Consider the following 15,415-nt stretch of genomic DNA (forward strand, 5'->3'; position numbering starts at 1 on the left):
TAATAAAATATATATATATATATACATATATTAGCTATTTCAAAATTATTATACCTATGGAATGTACCTTATCACAGACAGTATCCCTGCGGCAGAATTTTTCAAGCTATCTGTGATAAAATTCTCTAGCACAAATATCTTTCTGCAAGATACTTTTAATAATAACAAACATATATGTTACTAATTTGAAATAACAAAAGCGCTGTTTACAGAAAAAAACTGTATATAGATATTTTGTTAATTAAACATGTAATATTTTTTTATTCTAATATTATGGGTGATATTCTAGAATTTTGTTGGGGGGAGGGGGGACGCACTAATCAGTTCCTTCTTTGTAGTTTGTAAATAATTATCACAAAAAAATTAAAAAGCATGAAATACGTAGTTGTATTTGCCGAATATAAAGATCGATGATGAAATCATGTGAATCGGACTCCTCAAAATGGGGTTACTCAAATGCGTATTTCGTTTCGAGATTATGTTGTTGTAACTAATATCATATAAAAAATATCAGATTTAAATACTCTGGAAAATAAATAGCAGTAAAAGCCAAAATGTCGATAGAATCATTGCCTTAAAAAGTAAATACTCAAATGCACGATTCGAATTTTCTATATTGTTTGAAATATTTCGGGATATTTAAAAACCACGTGAGAATCAATAAATGTCAAAAATACAATCAAAACATATGATACTATCGGAGTAACTACTATCGGATCAATTTTCGGATACTATCGGATCAATTTTAAAATTGCATAAATATGAATCATGATGCCTGATTTTAAAAATCATGTGAAAATGTGTAACTTTAAAATCGGTTTTATATACAATTGCATGATGCACATTTAAGACTTCGCTAAAAATACACACACCAGTTTGCAATATACAATCAAAATGATCCAGGGTCTTTTTTTTTCTTTAAATCTTGTATATACAAAATGGTAAATATGTGCAATATATTGTACTTCATTGATTTAAATAACTATTATTTTTAAATTTATACAATGAAGAAGAAAAAATAAATTTTAATTTACAGGAAAAGGATGCTTTTCAAAATATTCTTTTCCATGAACAGCAGAAATGACAGGTAAATCACATTTAGACTCTAAAGCCTCATCATTATTGAGATTTTCTTCTTTGGATCTGAAATGCATAAGTAATGATTTTGATATAAATGTCAAAATTTAAACAAATATATCTATAAATTCAAACAAACATATCTAACAATCCCCATTCTCACCATTTATACCATTTTCATTAATATTTTCACTAGACCATATTCATTAGTATCCCATTTTAATTAAATTAGACCTTTATAGTTGACAAACCTTTAATGAAGTTGTAACAATTTATATCAATTAGTTTACAAAATTAGACCCCTCTAAAAGACCAACCATTGATATTGAGACTGGGTAATAAATAAAATTTCACAAACAATTATAAACCTCTTTTTTTTATTTCTGAGCTTTTATCTATTTTTTGAAATTCTTTAAGCATTTTAAACTCTGTTATAATATCAGGGGTCTGTCCAGACATTTTGTGAAAGGTCCGTTTTTCGAGAAATTGTGAAAAAATTACTCACATATTTTCAACCAGGGTCCGCTTTTATGAATTTGTGCAAGTAGGGTCCGGTTATTGCAAAAAACTTTTTCAAGGAGTTTTTAAATTGTAAATAGATACAAGATTATGCTCGGCACTATAAAATTATAATAAAAAAAATTACATTTTCAAACATAAACAGCAATCGCTGCTTCTAAATTTGAGATGCAACATACAAATACAGTCGGACCTCTATTTAACGAAGTCGCAAAATCCCGAAAAAAAAACCGTTATATGGAAAATTCGTTAAATAGAAAATCCTCTTTTGAAATACTTACACAACGTAGAATAGGTTTTAAATTCACGGATACTAGAAATAATTAAAATTGCAATTGATACACCTTTATCTTGTAAATTATTATCAATTAATTATTTTTTAAATCTTACCCATAAAAGAAATCTGCAATGAAAGTAAGAATAGAACAAAAAATTATCCAGTGTGTTATACTATCATGCTACATATATTTTCCCCTGAATAAAAATGCTAAATTTTTATATATTAAAATTATTGCTTCATTTATTATAAATGTAATTTTAAACATACATTTTCACATGCATTCTTAAATTTTATAACTATTGATAAAGTCTGTTAATTTTGTCTGAGTTTTTTGTTTGTAAAAGTGTTTTTTCTCATAATAGGTCTCGCATTTTTGTAATGCACCAAAAATTCATTCAGGCGTATTCTCCTCAAACTGCAATCCACGTCGAATTGTTTCCACGGATTTTAACATTTCATCATATGAAGGTTTGCTAATTTCTTCATCATTTCCGTCTTCATCTTCTTCGTCTTCCTCACAATTTATAGCTGTATTGTTTTTATTTTTCACAAAGTCTAAAATATCTGATTCAGTTAATGTTTCGGTGGTTTCAGCTTCAGAATCAATAGAAAGATAATCATTTATCCGTACATCATCATTAATTTCGTGGTTCTCTCTTAGCTATACCCACATTTTTTTAAGTTCCTCTAAAGGAATATCATCCTCGTCCTCACTTTCCAAATTCTCAGCGTTGACAAAGAATCCAGCTTTAGCAAAACTGTTACGAATGGTGCGATCTGTAACATCAGAGTTCCATGCTTTGGAAATTTCTGTTATGCTTTCTCGCAAATTGATCTTTGGCATTGATTGCTTATTTTCAAGCGCAGCGATAACTTTTCGTACCATTCTTTTGCGGTAGTGCAGTTTAAAGTTTTGAATCACCCCTTGATCCATTGGTTGTAGCTTCGATGTAGTGTTTGGAGGCAAGTAAAAAACTGTAATGTTTTTCAGTTTTTTGTTGATATCCTTCGGGTGGGCAGGGCAATTGTCGAAAATTAGAGCAATTTTGCGATGCTCTGCAATCATAAGTTTGTCCAACTTTTGAATCCATTTTTCACAAATGTCTGCCGTCATCCATGATTTTTTGTTGAATTCATAATCAACCTCCAAAGATTTTGTGCCCTTAAAACATCTTGGAGTTTTGCTTTTTCCTATAATTAAGGGTTTTAATTTTTGATTGCCAGTCATATTTGCCCCTAGCATGATAGTTATTCTTGCTTTGCTGTGTTTTCCTCCAAAGCATTTTTCATTTTTAAATGTTAGGGTCTTTTGAGGCAAACATTGAAAAAATAAAGCCGTCTCATCAGCATTAAAAATGTTTTCTGGCTTATAATCTTTTAAAATTTTATTAAGAGTCTCTGCAATCCAACTTTCACAGTCCTTATCACTGACGTCATTACTTTCACCAGACATAACTTTTCCTACAATTCCTTGTTTTCTTTTAAACTTGTCAAGCCATCCACTACTTCCTCGAAATTCATCGTGTCCCAATGCCTTTGCAAATTGCATTGCTTTCTCGGTTATTAAAGGTCCAGAGATCGGCACGTTTTTATCTCGCATTGCGTGTATCCACTTCAAAACTGCCTCATTCACATCTTCATAGACACATGTTTTCAAACGTTTTGAACAAGGATTTGGTAAATCATTGTTTTCAATCTTATCACGGTTTCTTATTATCGTTGATAAGCTGCTTGAAGGAATACCAAATTTTGATGCAATATCTTTTTTTTTTACACCTCTATCCACTTCTTGAAGAATTAAATTTTTTTCTTTAATAGTCAGGCACTTTCGCTTCGACATTTTGCAGCCGCAAGAAAAGCAACAAGCAGCACTCTGATCAGCAATCTAAAAACAGGAGGCGATTTCGAGAACGGAGCTCTACTGAGTGAACATTGAAAGTTTTTCTAGAAAGGAAGTGAACAGTGGGGGTGGGGATAATAGGACATGTCAATAAGGGACCAGGGACCACACACTTTGATGACCCATTCATTTTATCTTCTCTGCTCATTTCCTATTCAAGGAATTTGACCCTTTCCCCCCTTTTCTAGTGACGTTGCATTTCCTGTATGAAATGCAAACAAAAAGGGAAAGGAATTTTACTGCTTTCTCTAAAAGTTAAGGGGATGCGAAAATCAGTTCAAGGTCATTTCCCCCATAAAATGCGTTAACAAGTTAATAATTTTCTCAAATATTTTGGGAAATGGGGAAAGTAGATCTCAAAAAAAAATTCGTTAAATAGAAAATTCACTTCGCTATTTAGAAGTTATTTAACGAAGAAATTTCCAAAATGTTCTTGGTTCCACGAAAAAATTCGCAAAATAGAGAAATTCGTAAAATGGAAGTTCGTTAAATAGAAGTCCGACTGTATTTGGTATTTAGCCTATACTGCTGAACGCAGAATAATCATTTCCGACGAATATCGGAAAATTCGTCTGCCGAACACAAAGCTTAATTCGTCTACATCCATCTTTCTTGTTTTCTGCCCTGGGAAGAGTTTATTCGACTAACAAAAAAATAATGAAGATAAACAAATTTGTGAAGGGTTCGATTAAAAGAAAAATTATTTTGTGAAGGGTCCGTTTTTAAGTTAAAATATTTTGTGAAGGGTCCGTTTTTATGAAAAGATATTTTGTGAAGGGTCCGTTAACAGACCCCTGAATATGGTATGAAATATCTACAGAAAGTTGGATTCCTCCACTTTCCGTAGATATTTCATACCATATTTAGTAATCTCTGAAGTCAAAAAAGAAAAGTATTTAATAACTGAAACAGTAGAAATATAGCAGAATCCTAGTTCTCAAGAGAACAAAAAAATAAAACCAATATAGATATTGAAATGAAGCGCTCAGTGTGGACATTCTAAAAGGCATTAAAATAACATAGTATTGATTATGAGTTACAATAACATTGAATCTGCAGGGCTTACCATATTTTCTGGTGAAAGCACCACATATCGATAAAAATTAAAAAAGTTATCATAATCGCCGTTGCGGAGCAGTCGCCGCAGAGGCGCGACTCTGCTCATATCAGACTCCTTATAAAAGAGACCTTTAAATTACCATTTAGACGATCTGTATAATAAATATAAAAAAAATTTATACATTTCATAAAGTTTTAATTTCGAAATTATTAAAAAATAAAATCCATTAGCAGGTCCATTGCTTACAGTTGTAGACTGTTAAGGCAAGGCTGAATTAGATCATCCTTGATACAGGTTTATTTGGAATAAGCATACATAATAAATAATTTTTTCAAATGGTCTGAAAATAACATTAAATACAAGAAAATATTTTAAAATACATCAAAAAACGTAATTTCTAAATTATTTGGGGGGGGTTGGAGAGAATAACCTAAAATGAATTAACAAAGAGTTTACATAAAATTCAGCTAAAAAAAAAGCAACAAAACAATGTAAAATAAAGTTGTTTTTACCAGTTGGCGCTAGAGTTATGCTAGCAATAATAGTGTTCATACTTCAAACAATTTTACATTTGTTAAATGAGCACTTACTTTCACGAATATTTGAAATAGAAAAAAAGAAAAAAAATAAGAAAGGAAAAGGAACTTGATAAGACTAAAATTTTAACTCTACAGCTACACGGATATTTTTGAAGAACAAAAAGGTTTTGCAAATGAAAATTTTTAAAAATTGGAACAAAACACAAAACAATTTAAAAAAATAATAATGACACTTTGTTTGGGGAAAGACCGATGACTTTGTGCAGGATGATGCAGATATCTATCTACAAATTTCATTGGAAAGGAGGAACAACATACCATACTTCATTTATCTTTATATCTAAAATGTTGATTTCTCATAATTTTTCCCATTAAGATTTTAGAGCAGGGTGACATGTGTTACATTAAATTAGTTTTAGTAACATCTATTAAAAAAAGTTTAAATACAAAGTTTTTAATCAAATGTTTAAAAATTTTTGTTCGGTAAATTAATTTCTAACAATGAGTCGCAAACTTCACCTATCGTTATAAAAAAAAAAAGTTTAATAGTCTCCTTTCCATATTACATACAGTTCTGGGTTACTTTTAAATAGATATTGTCCTTCTTGAACAATGATTTCACACATTATTTCTCATTTCTCAGAAATTTGTTTCCAAATATAACGCTAGGATTCCTACACATTTTCTAATGTGCAGATAGTTTCTGGATAGCAATGCAAAGTGCATACATCAGTCTGCGCTAAACAAAAGTATTGTTTATACATTAAAAAAAATTCAATTTTTTGCTCGACTGACTCGTATGTGCATAATTCACGAATGCAAAGAAAACTATGTCTACTGTTTTAGATAGCAATATCAGTAGAGTAAATAGATTCAAGAACAAATTCGTACTTTTTATACATAAAATCCTTACAACTATTAAACTGATTGTCTCGGTTGGAATTAGTCTCATTATATTCAGTGAGATGATATATATACTGAAAAATATTTCTCGTGGAAAATATGCCCTCTTCACCCCCATTTCCCTCAAAAAGCGGAAAGGGGTACAAATGAGAATAGGAGAGTATTCAAGTATCACTTAATAACAAAACAAAGCTTTCGATGAATTGAAAAAAATCATGGGTATACTTAGTTGTTCCGCCTCGCCTGGCCCTTTTATTCCCAGGCATTTTCTCTATAATTGGCTTTTCCTCTCTCCATCGACGGATGCAACGTTCGTCTATCTCAAATTCTCGGCCCGCTGCCCGATTGCCGATTTCTTCAGCCCGCTTAATTACAGACAGCTTAAATCTAGCAGTGTAGCTCTTTCTTGAATCCATTACGTTGATGAAGAAGGCAAAGGTTAACAGGGATAATATAAGGAAAAGTAATAACGAAACAATTAATAATAACAAAATAACTAATAATAAAGAAATAACTAATAACAGGAATAAGAAATTACTAAGCACGCACCAAAAAAATTCTCAAGAAGGAATGAATGAAGCGGAAACGAGTTTTACTTTCACAAACTTCGAGGGTCAAATTTTAGTGCGTAGAATGTCCTTTCGCCTAACAGAAATAACACAATATGACTCAACATAGAAAGAGAGAAGAAACTGTTTAAAAGAGGGATGTACCCCACCTCCTCTTGTCATTTCTACTGCAGCTGTTTAGGAGGAATCAATCGGTTATTTTTAAAGGGGTTGGGGAAAAGAAAGGGGGATAATTCCTTATCTGTTCGCTCCAATCACAATTTCCAAGGCGCTAAATGGATTTTCAGCTTGTGATCTTTTTTAAGCTGGGGTTGGATATAAGATACCAGGGGTCTGTCTAGGTTTTTCTAATTTGTGAAAAACTAAAAATTATGTTAAAAAATCAACTTAAAAATATGGATTTATCGTTTCTTAAGGGATACAAAAATAAAATTTTAAGAAAAAGTATTTTGTGAAACTACCGTTTTTCCTAAAATTGAATTTGTGAAACTACCATTTTTCCAAAGTTGAATTTGTGAAGATACTGCTAAACGGTAGTGAATTCGGCCTGGACAGACCCCTGGATACATACCTTTTAAATTGATTTCCTTATGGGATGCTTTTTTTTATTATTATCTCGTTTATTTATTTCCTTGCAGGCTGCTGCCGAAAGTTGCTGAAAATTGGAAATTGTTCTGCAGCAGATCGCGATATGGGCGAATATTTTGTCGACTTCCTTATAATTTTTTTAATGAAGTCTTTCTCTCAGAAAATTATTTCTTTTTAAATAATTTTTCCTTGATAAATTTTTTGGCACTAAAAATTATTTCACAGAATCGCCGCATGTAGGAAAGAATAAACTTTTTTTTCTATAGCGCCGCGGCGCTTTCGCTGAAAGATACGGTAGTATACCAATATGGTAATTACAATTGAATGGTCTTAATAAAGAGTATGGACTATATAATTACATAGGTACTTTGAAACTCAATTATCATTTTTAAAATTTGAAATAAAACAGTGTGATCATGATAGAAAATACCTTTGTGGTCAATACACTAAATAATTAAAAATATCAAATTATAAAGCTGTAATATGAATTTTTAATTTTAAAAAAATTGTGAAACTAAAGAATGTGAAAGAAATAAAAGATTTTGCTATCATATTTTCAACTCTAATAATGGAGTACTGTTGCGACTTGCTTTGTGACTAGCTTGTAACTTTTTCTGTAGTGACTAACACTGAATATAGGTTTGAAAGAGTCAGAGAGAATGTTTAATAATGTTTAAACAGACTACATTGGATAATAAATACTTATCAAAAGATAAAAATGTTATTATTTTAAATAAATATTTGCATACCTTTCATCATTTTCAACAGTTTTTTCAATCAGAAGAATCTTTTCTCTTTCACGTCGATTTTTCTGACTTTTTGATGCTTTTGATGGAGTACTCCGTTTCCGATATTTGTGTGGGGCACCTTTACCCATAACAAAAAATTAGATGCTCCTAAAATTTAAGAAAGAAGGCTAGAAATAGTTTAATTACTAGTAGTAAAGAGTTATTAAAATTGTAAAAATATCAATTATGTTCTTCAAATAACTTTGAGCTTTATATAAGTCTAACCATACCATTAGCTAGCTAATCAGGTATATTAGCTATGCTAATAAACCATTTCATAATTTTGCACTTGTGAAGCAGTAGGTAATGTTTAAATTTGCACATGCCAATTAAACATCCATGAAATATGCAATTGGAAAATAATTAGTTATATTTCATAGTTGCATAATTAATTATAGAGATACTAGCTGAATACCTGTTCTTCAAATGAGGTGAATAAAAATAAGTAAAGAATAATAAATCAGTACTGAGAAACTCTACAAAATCATGCTCATAGCTGAAAAGTATATACCAACATAGTAAAAAGCTTGATAGAAAAACTAGGTAAGTGAATTTTTTAGAGGAATTCATGAATCAGAGAAAGTAACAAAAAGTGGTTACATCAATATGGGTATGTTTAATGTAACAGAACTGTTTTTGTCTTCATTTAAATCTTAACATAACTAATCCACATCAGTTTTCAATATGCATACATGATTTTTATTTCAAATTAGTCAGTGGTAAATAAAATAAAGCAAACAATTATTAGTCCCACCTTTTAATTAATTGGCAATAAAATAATTCGGAAACAATTTCTTTCTTTGTTCAAAAATGTCACTTACCTGGTTGTTCCACTCTTTCAATTAATATAGCTAAAATAATTTAAATTCTTTTTATTTAATATTATCTGTAGCCTCTTTTGGTGGCTTTCCCTATTTGAGTAATCATAACTATTTTTTTGTAGTTCATTCCATTGAAATAAAGATAAATGTATTTAGCATCACTTGTCATGATGCTGGGTTACTTGTTTATTTAATAAAAAACAATTAATTTAAAAGATATACTAAAAATTTACCCATAACAAAATATTTGATGTACAAGCAAAATTTTATTATAAATTAGATTTATTATCACATGCAAGAGTAAAAGTTAACAACAGGCCATCAATAATTTTAAGCTCTGATATGCTTCTAAATTAATGCTCACTATCAAAAATCAAATATATATATATATATACACTGAAACCTGTGTACAACGATAAACCTGTCTATAGCGATATTTCCTTGAGGTCCCGGTGAAATTCCTATTTACTCAATGTATTTTTAACCTGTTTATAGCGATAACCACTTTTCAGTTAAACATGTCTACAACGATAATTTTTCCTCTTTTGATAGTTGATAGTTCTATTCCAATTTTTCTACCGTTGGAAAACGACTCCCCATCGAGCCTAAATGTGAGATAACAAAATGCTTTTTTTTTTCATCTCTTTTGTATGTAATATTCTTTCGTTGTTTCTGAGAAAAAAAGCCACTTTTAGGGGAAATTAGAGCAGTAGAAATGGGTGAAGGGGTATTGTAGGAGGGAGAGAGTTTCATCAGAAAAACGGGTGACACACTGATGAGACATCAATGCAGCAGCAACACAACAAGATTTCACCCGAGAATGCCATATTGCTAATTAACGCTTTGCAAGATTTTGTTGCAACATTACCAAATGTAACTGATGTTCATTTGAATTCATTAGATGGACTGAAATCTATGTGCATGGAAATTGCTTCCAAAAATAAGCAAACAAAACTAACCAATTATTTTTCTAAATAATTTCTGTTTTGATTGATAAAATTGTAAGTAAATTTTTCTTGTGTGCTGTTTCATAATTCTAAGTAAAATTTTCATTTGGAGCCTATAAAAGAAGTTTAATTTATCATTAGTTTTAAATATATACTTATAAATTTCAAACCTGTCAAAAACGATAACCTGCCTATAACAATATTTTAATTAGGTCCCTACAGTATCGTTATAGACAGGTTTTACTGTATATTGATATGAAATAAAGGTTTATAAGATATTGACTGATTGGGTTATAATTTAAAGCTATCATCTTTCTCTCCTTCCTATCCTTATTTATCTAGCTACCATCTAGATAAATAAGGATGAAGTTTTGAGTTAAAATAGGGACGAAAAGACCTAAAAATAATTAAACAAAAAATATTGTGAACATAAAAAACGATAACTTTAAACTATGACTCTTAGAAGGTAAGACTAAAAACTTAGATTATAAAATATACACACATTAGACAATAAATTATATACACTAATTATGAATAGATTATACAGTGAGCCTAAAAATCCACTTTATCAGAAAAAATTACCACGAAATGGGAAATTATCTATAAAAGTGGGAACATATATAGATTACGAAAAAAAAAGAAACAATTTATAAATAAACAGAAGTGAGAATCTTATGGAGATCTTCCTTGTTAGGAATTCTTTTGGCGCCAATTTATTTATTTAAGAAATGACGATTTATTTTTCAAAACTTTAATCATTTTAAAACTCTACATTAGTTTTTAATATTCTTTTCCATAAAAAGGAGATAAGCTTGAAACATCACATAATTGAGGTATAATCACATAATTAAAAACCCATACCTGCGTTTGAAATAAGTCCTGTCTGTTTCAGTTGTGTTGCGTTTTGGTTTTGCTGTGTTTACTAATATTCATGAGAAAGTTTCCGGTTGTTACTTTTTGTTGCATGAAACTGATTAAACAAATTTTAGGGTTCATTCTTACTGGGGCGCACCGTACTGCGTCTGCATCATAAATTTGGGCTGCAGGGACACAACGACTATTACAAATCGACTACTTCAAGTACAGCTCGTCCCGCAGTGGACTGATCGTTAAGACACGGTTCCCAGCAGATCACCGAAGTCAAGCATCACTGGCTACGGTCAGTGTGCGGGTGGGTGACCACTTGGATCAGTCTGCGTAGGGACCGAGGGTGTGCGGTATTGGTCCTCGTTAAACTGTGCTACCGTAAAGTGCTCGACTTCACGCGCAGGTCGTCGGGCTACCGAAGCGGGGGTGCCATCCCCTCCGCAGAGGATCAAAATTGTGATGGCATGTCTTCGGATCATCCTCCGGGATGTTTCCCAGACCGTCGCCAATAGCCCATTGTGCAGCTCTAGTGCGACGTAAATTAACAACAACAACAACATCAAGTACAGCTCTTAGCGAGACGCCCTGTAGCTAGTATTCCACTCTCACGTGATTATTCCCCGCACTTTGACAGCAAATTTGGACGTCAACCTGATTCAACCTGTTTTGTTGCTATTCAGAAGCAGCATTCAAAGCAGTATTTTCCAACAGGGTAACGCTCGCCTTCATACTTCTGTTGTGACCCAACATGCTCTACAGAATGTCAGCATGTTGCCTTGGCCTGCTTCATTGGACAACTTTAGCGTCATACTCAAACAGAATTAACTATACCCATATTGACCGACCAAGTGCAACAGGCTTGGAACTCCATCCCACAAAATGATATGCGGCATCTGTATGACACAATGCATGCCTGTTTGCATGCTTGCATTCAAAATTCTGGTGGTTACACCGGTTATTAATGTACCAGTATCAATTCAATACCATCAATTAAATATAATACAATCAATTATCTTTCATCAATTAAATATAATACTCAGACAAACGCACTTTCGAAATTTCACTGTATAGTTTGTCTATGCTAAGAGCTCCTCCCGTCACCAAGTCTGAGGCAGCATGGTGCTGTGGAAACAAGAATGGTGCATTTTCACTCAACACTCTAGGACTAATTCTCACATTCACTCTAGGACTAACACAATAGACCGAAGAAAAAGATTCCCTTTTTCGCACCGACCAGAGCCGAAACTACTCCAAAACAGTGACCTCGCACCCATACTTGAAATAGTCATACCTCGTTACCATAGTCACCGCCACAGGTCCAGACTAATGTCTGGGGGGTTTGTTATTTTAGACAAATTATACTCAATACAATAATTTTTTCTTGATGTTGGGATTTTTTTCCATCATCAGTGTATATTTTAATAAGTTACGAATAAAAATATCAATGAAGATACTAACTATGAAAAAGGTATCTTTATATCGTTCTGAACCAAACTCTTGTAACATCCTCAACAATCATCTGAAACATTGTTGATGTTTTGAAAGTCTCCACAAAGACTATAAATATGCCGAACATAAAGAGCTGTTTAATACATATAGTCAAAATTTTTAAGCGTCATAAAATATCTTAGTATCTAATATATCGTCCTAACATCTTAATTTGAAAATTAAATTGTAATTTCCTGGCCATGTGTGATTCACACAACTATTCAACCAATTTATTTTATCATATTTTTACATTTTTCAAATTCTCTTTCTTTATGCTACCAAGTACACTGCTGGCCACTCAAATTGCAACACCAAGAAAGACAAGAGATATCACAACAAAATTAATTTTGTAGATAACATGTTGTCCAAGTATCAAATGATTAAATTTATAGACTTCTGTGAAGTGTGGTTCCTGCCAAAATCAGTAACCACCGCGGCCACACGCCTCGACATTGATTCAAATGGACTTTAAATGTGTTCTTGGGTTACAGCAAACAAAGCAGCTTTCACGCGTTGCCAAAGTTGATCTGGTGTGGCAGCTGTGGATGTAATCAGGGTCAATCGTTGAGCAATACCCCATGTTTTCTATCGGCGAAAGATCCGGAGAGCGAGCTGGCTGTCAAGGGAAGCAATTCAATCTGGCTATTGACGAAGAACCCTTGGACAATGCGTGCCACGTGTGGTCGCGTATTATCCTGTTGAAATAAGGCTGTAGGCAAGTTCTGAAGGTAAGGAAGGACAACTGGCTCCAGCACCTCGGAGATGTAGCTCTGCCAGTTTAAAGTACCGGCAATGCGTACTAGAGGAGTACACGACACTCCGTCGTACCCTTCTACATCCAACGATCACATATCCTCATTACAGTTGTTTGGTTTCGTCCAACACGACTACTGATTTCCCTGAAAGATTATCCACAATCTCGGTAGGCCACTATCCTTCTTCTGTCGAACTCGGATACTTGATTAAAAGATGATCGCTGTTTTCTACGAGGCATAATTGATCGTTTTTTGAAGAAACCACAAGAAAAACACAATTGCCGAACTAGAAATCGTCGAAATCTCCAAGCCTTAAATAGCGCTTTGAAGTGGCGCCACAGGTGCGGGTAATGTGCGTCTGCACTGAAATTCTAATCGTTTGCATATCTCACCTCCGCTAATGCATGTTGCCAATTTCATGATATTGGCATGGTTCCTTTAGGGTGTTGCATTTACTGTGGCCAGCAGTGTAGTTTTTTTCCCGATATATACTAATATAATTTGTCTAATTTGTATTAATATTTAAATTTTCTTCTCGAAATTAACACTCGTTCAAAATAATTGTCAATTGCTGATAAGAATTCAAAAGCATTTTGCCCTGACTTATCGTATAAAATAAAGTTTTGTATGCCTTATTTTTTAAATGAATAAATTCGAACCGCAATTTTATTTAAAGTTTATGTAATACACCGTTAACTTTAAGAAAGCTGCTGTTTTTTTTTTTCTTCTTTTTTTTAATATGACTTAAATATTTTTAGCGAATAATGTAAAAAATGTTTGTTAAAATGATTTTTCAACTTTAGCACAGTTTGCAAGATAATATTATAGTATATTTTGTTATCAGGGAAAACCTGATTTTGTTTAACAGCAAAAACTAAATATAGAAAATTGTAAGAAGAAGTCAAAGTTGGGCAATTTTTAGAATAATTATCTGATTTGAAATATGTAATAAAAAATACGCAAATTCTTTAATCCGTTTTGATAAAAAAAAATTTAAAAAATACGCAGTGATAGGCTTTACATACTTTTTTTTTAGAGAAATTATGAATAAAATTTTTTCTTATATTTCTCCTAGGAAAATTCTCAGTAATTTCGTTACTTCTAGAATTGAATGAAACATATTGCTTGAAAGCTAAAGCAAGAAAATATTTAAATATTGTTTTTTTATTTAAGCTTATCCCATTAATCTGTTGATAGCGGTATCAAGGATAAGGATATGCTAAAGAAGTCCTGGTTAACTGTTATACTATGGATGCGTTACATCATATAGCTTAAATAATTTATTTTAAGTTGTTGTTGTTAATTTACGTCGCACTAGAGCTGCACAATGGGCTATTGGCGACGGTCTGGGGAACATCTCGGTGGATAATCCGAAGACATGCCATCACAATTTTGATCCTCTGCGGAGGGGATGGCACCCCCGCTTCGGTAGTCCGACGACCTGCACGTGAAGTCGAGCACTTTACGGTAGAGCAGTTTAACGAGGACCAATACCGCACACCCTCGGTCCCTACGCAGACTGATCCAAGTGGTCACCCACCCGCACACTGACCGCAGTCAGTGATGCTTGACTTCGGCGATCTGCTGGGAACCGTGTCTTAACGATCAGTTCACTGCGGGACGAATGAATTTTGAAGAAAATAAATAAAATATACATTTTCTAACAATTTCGAGTCAGATAAAACATTCGAACCTACTATCTTTTTATCGTTACTTGGTCCCGTTACCATTTTATCAGTACTCGAAGACGCTATGATTTGAGCAAGTATTGAACCCACTGCCTTTCTGTCAGTACTCGATTCTATAATATCCAGCTTTAGAACCCACTATAACAAGAGCTAGAAGCGTACCCCTTACCATTTAATCAATACTAGTACCTGCTATCATTTAATCAGCACTCGAACCTATTATAACCAGTTTTCGAACTCACTATCATTAGAACAAGAATCAAACTTATTACCTTTCCGTCGGCACTCGAAATCATCCTTTGTTTCTATGAGCATCTAAAGCGATTATGGTAAATGCGCATTGTAAAGGTTACATCCACTATTTGAAGTGAAAGAAGCCGGACCACCAACTCTAAATGAAGAGTAAGTGCTCTCCATCCACCAGTCACGAGTCTTCATTTTTTGCTCGTAAACAAATATAATAAACTTTCACTGGTAGTTTCGATCAAATGATTGTTGTTGTTGTTAATTTACGTCGCACTAGAGCTGCACAATGGGCTATTGGCGACGGTCTGGGAAACATCCCGGAGGATGATCCGAAGACATGCCATCACAATTTTGATCCTCTGCGGAGGGGATGGCACCCC

The 15,415-nt window shown here is 32.8% G+C and overlaps 1 protein-coding gene across 1 annotated transcript in view; it reads right to left on the reverse strand.

Annotated features, from left to right (window-relative positions):
• Positions 1 to 10,982, reverse strand: part of LOC107441172 (uncharacterized) — a gene marked incomplete in the record, with an annotated part of 14,594 nt that extends 3,612 nt beyond the window's left edge. Inside the window, 3 exon segments of the mRNA XM_071177806.1 lie at positions 1,035 to 1,143; positions 8,185 to 8,351; positions 10,853 to 10,982. Coding sequence (XP_071033907.1) covers positions 1,035 to 1,143; positions 8,185 to 8,312 — 237 coding nt within the window.
• Positions 10,983 to 15,415: the final 4,433 nt, after the last annotated feature.

The sequence above is a fragment of the Parasteatoda tepidariorum genome, chromosome 2 (assembly GCF_043381705.1).
Source record: "Parasteatoda tepidariorum isolate YZ-2023 chromosome 2, CAS_Ptep_4.0, whole genome shotgun sequence".
NCBI classification, from domain to species: Eukaryota; Metazoa; Arthropoda; class Arachnida; order Araneae; family Theridiidae; genus Parasteatoda; species Parasteatoda tepidariorum.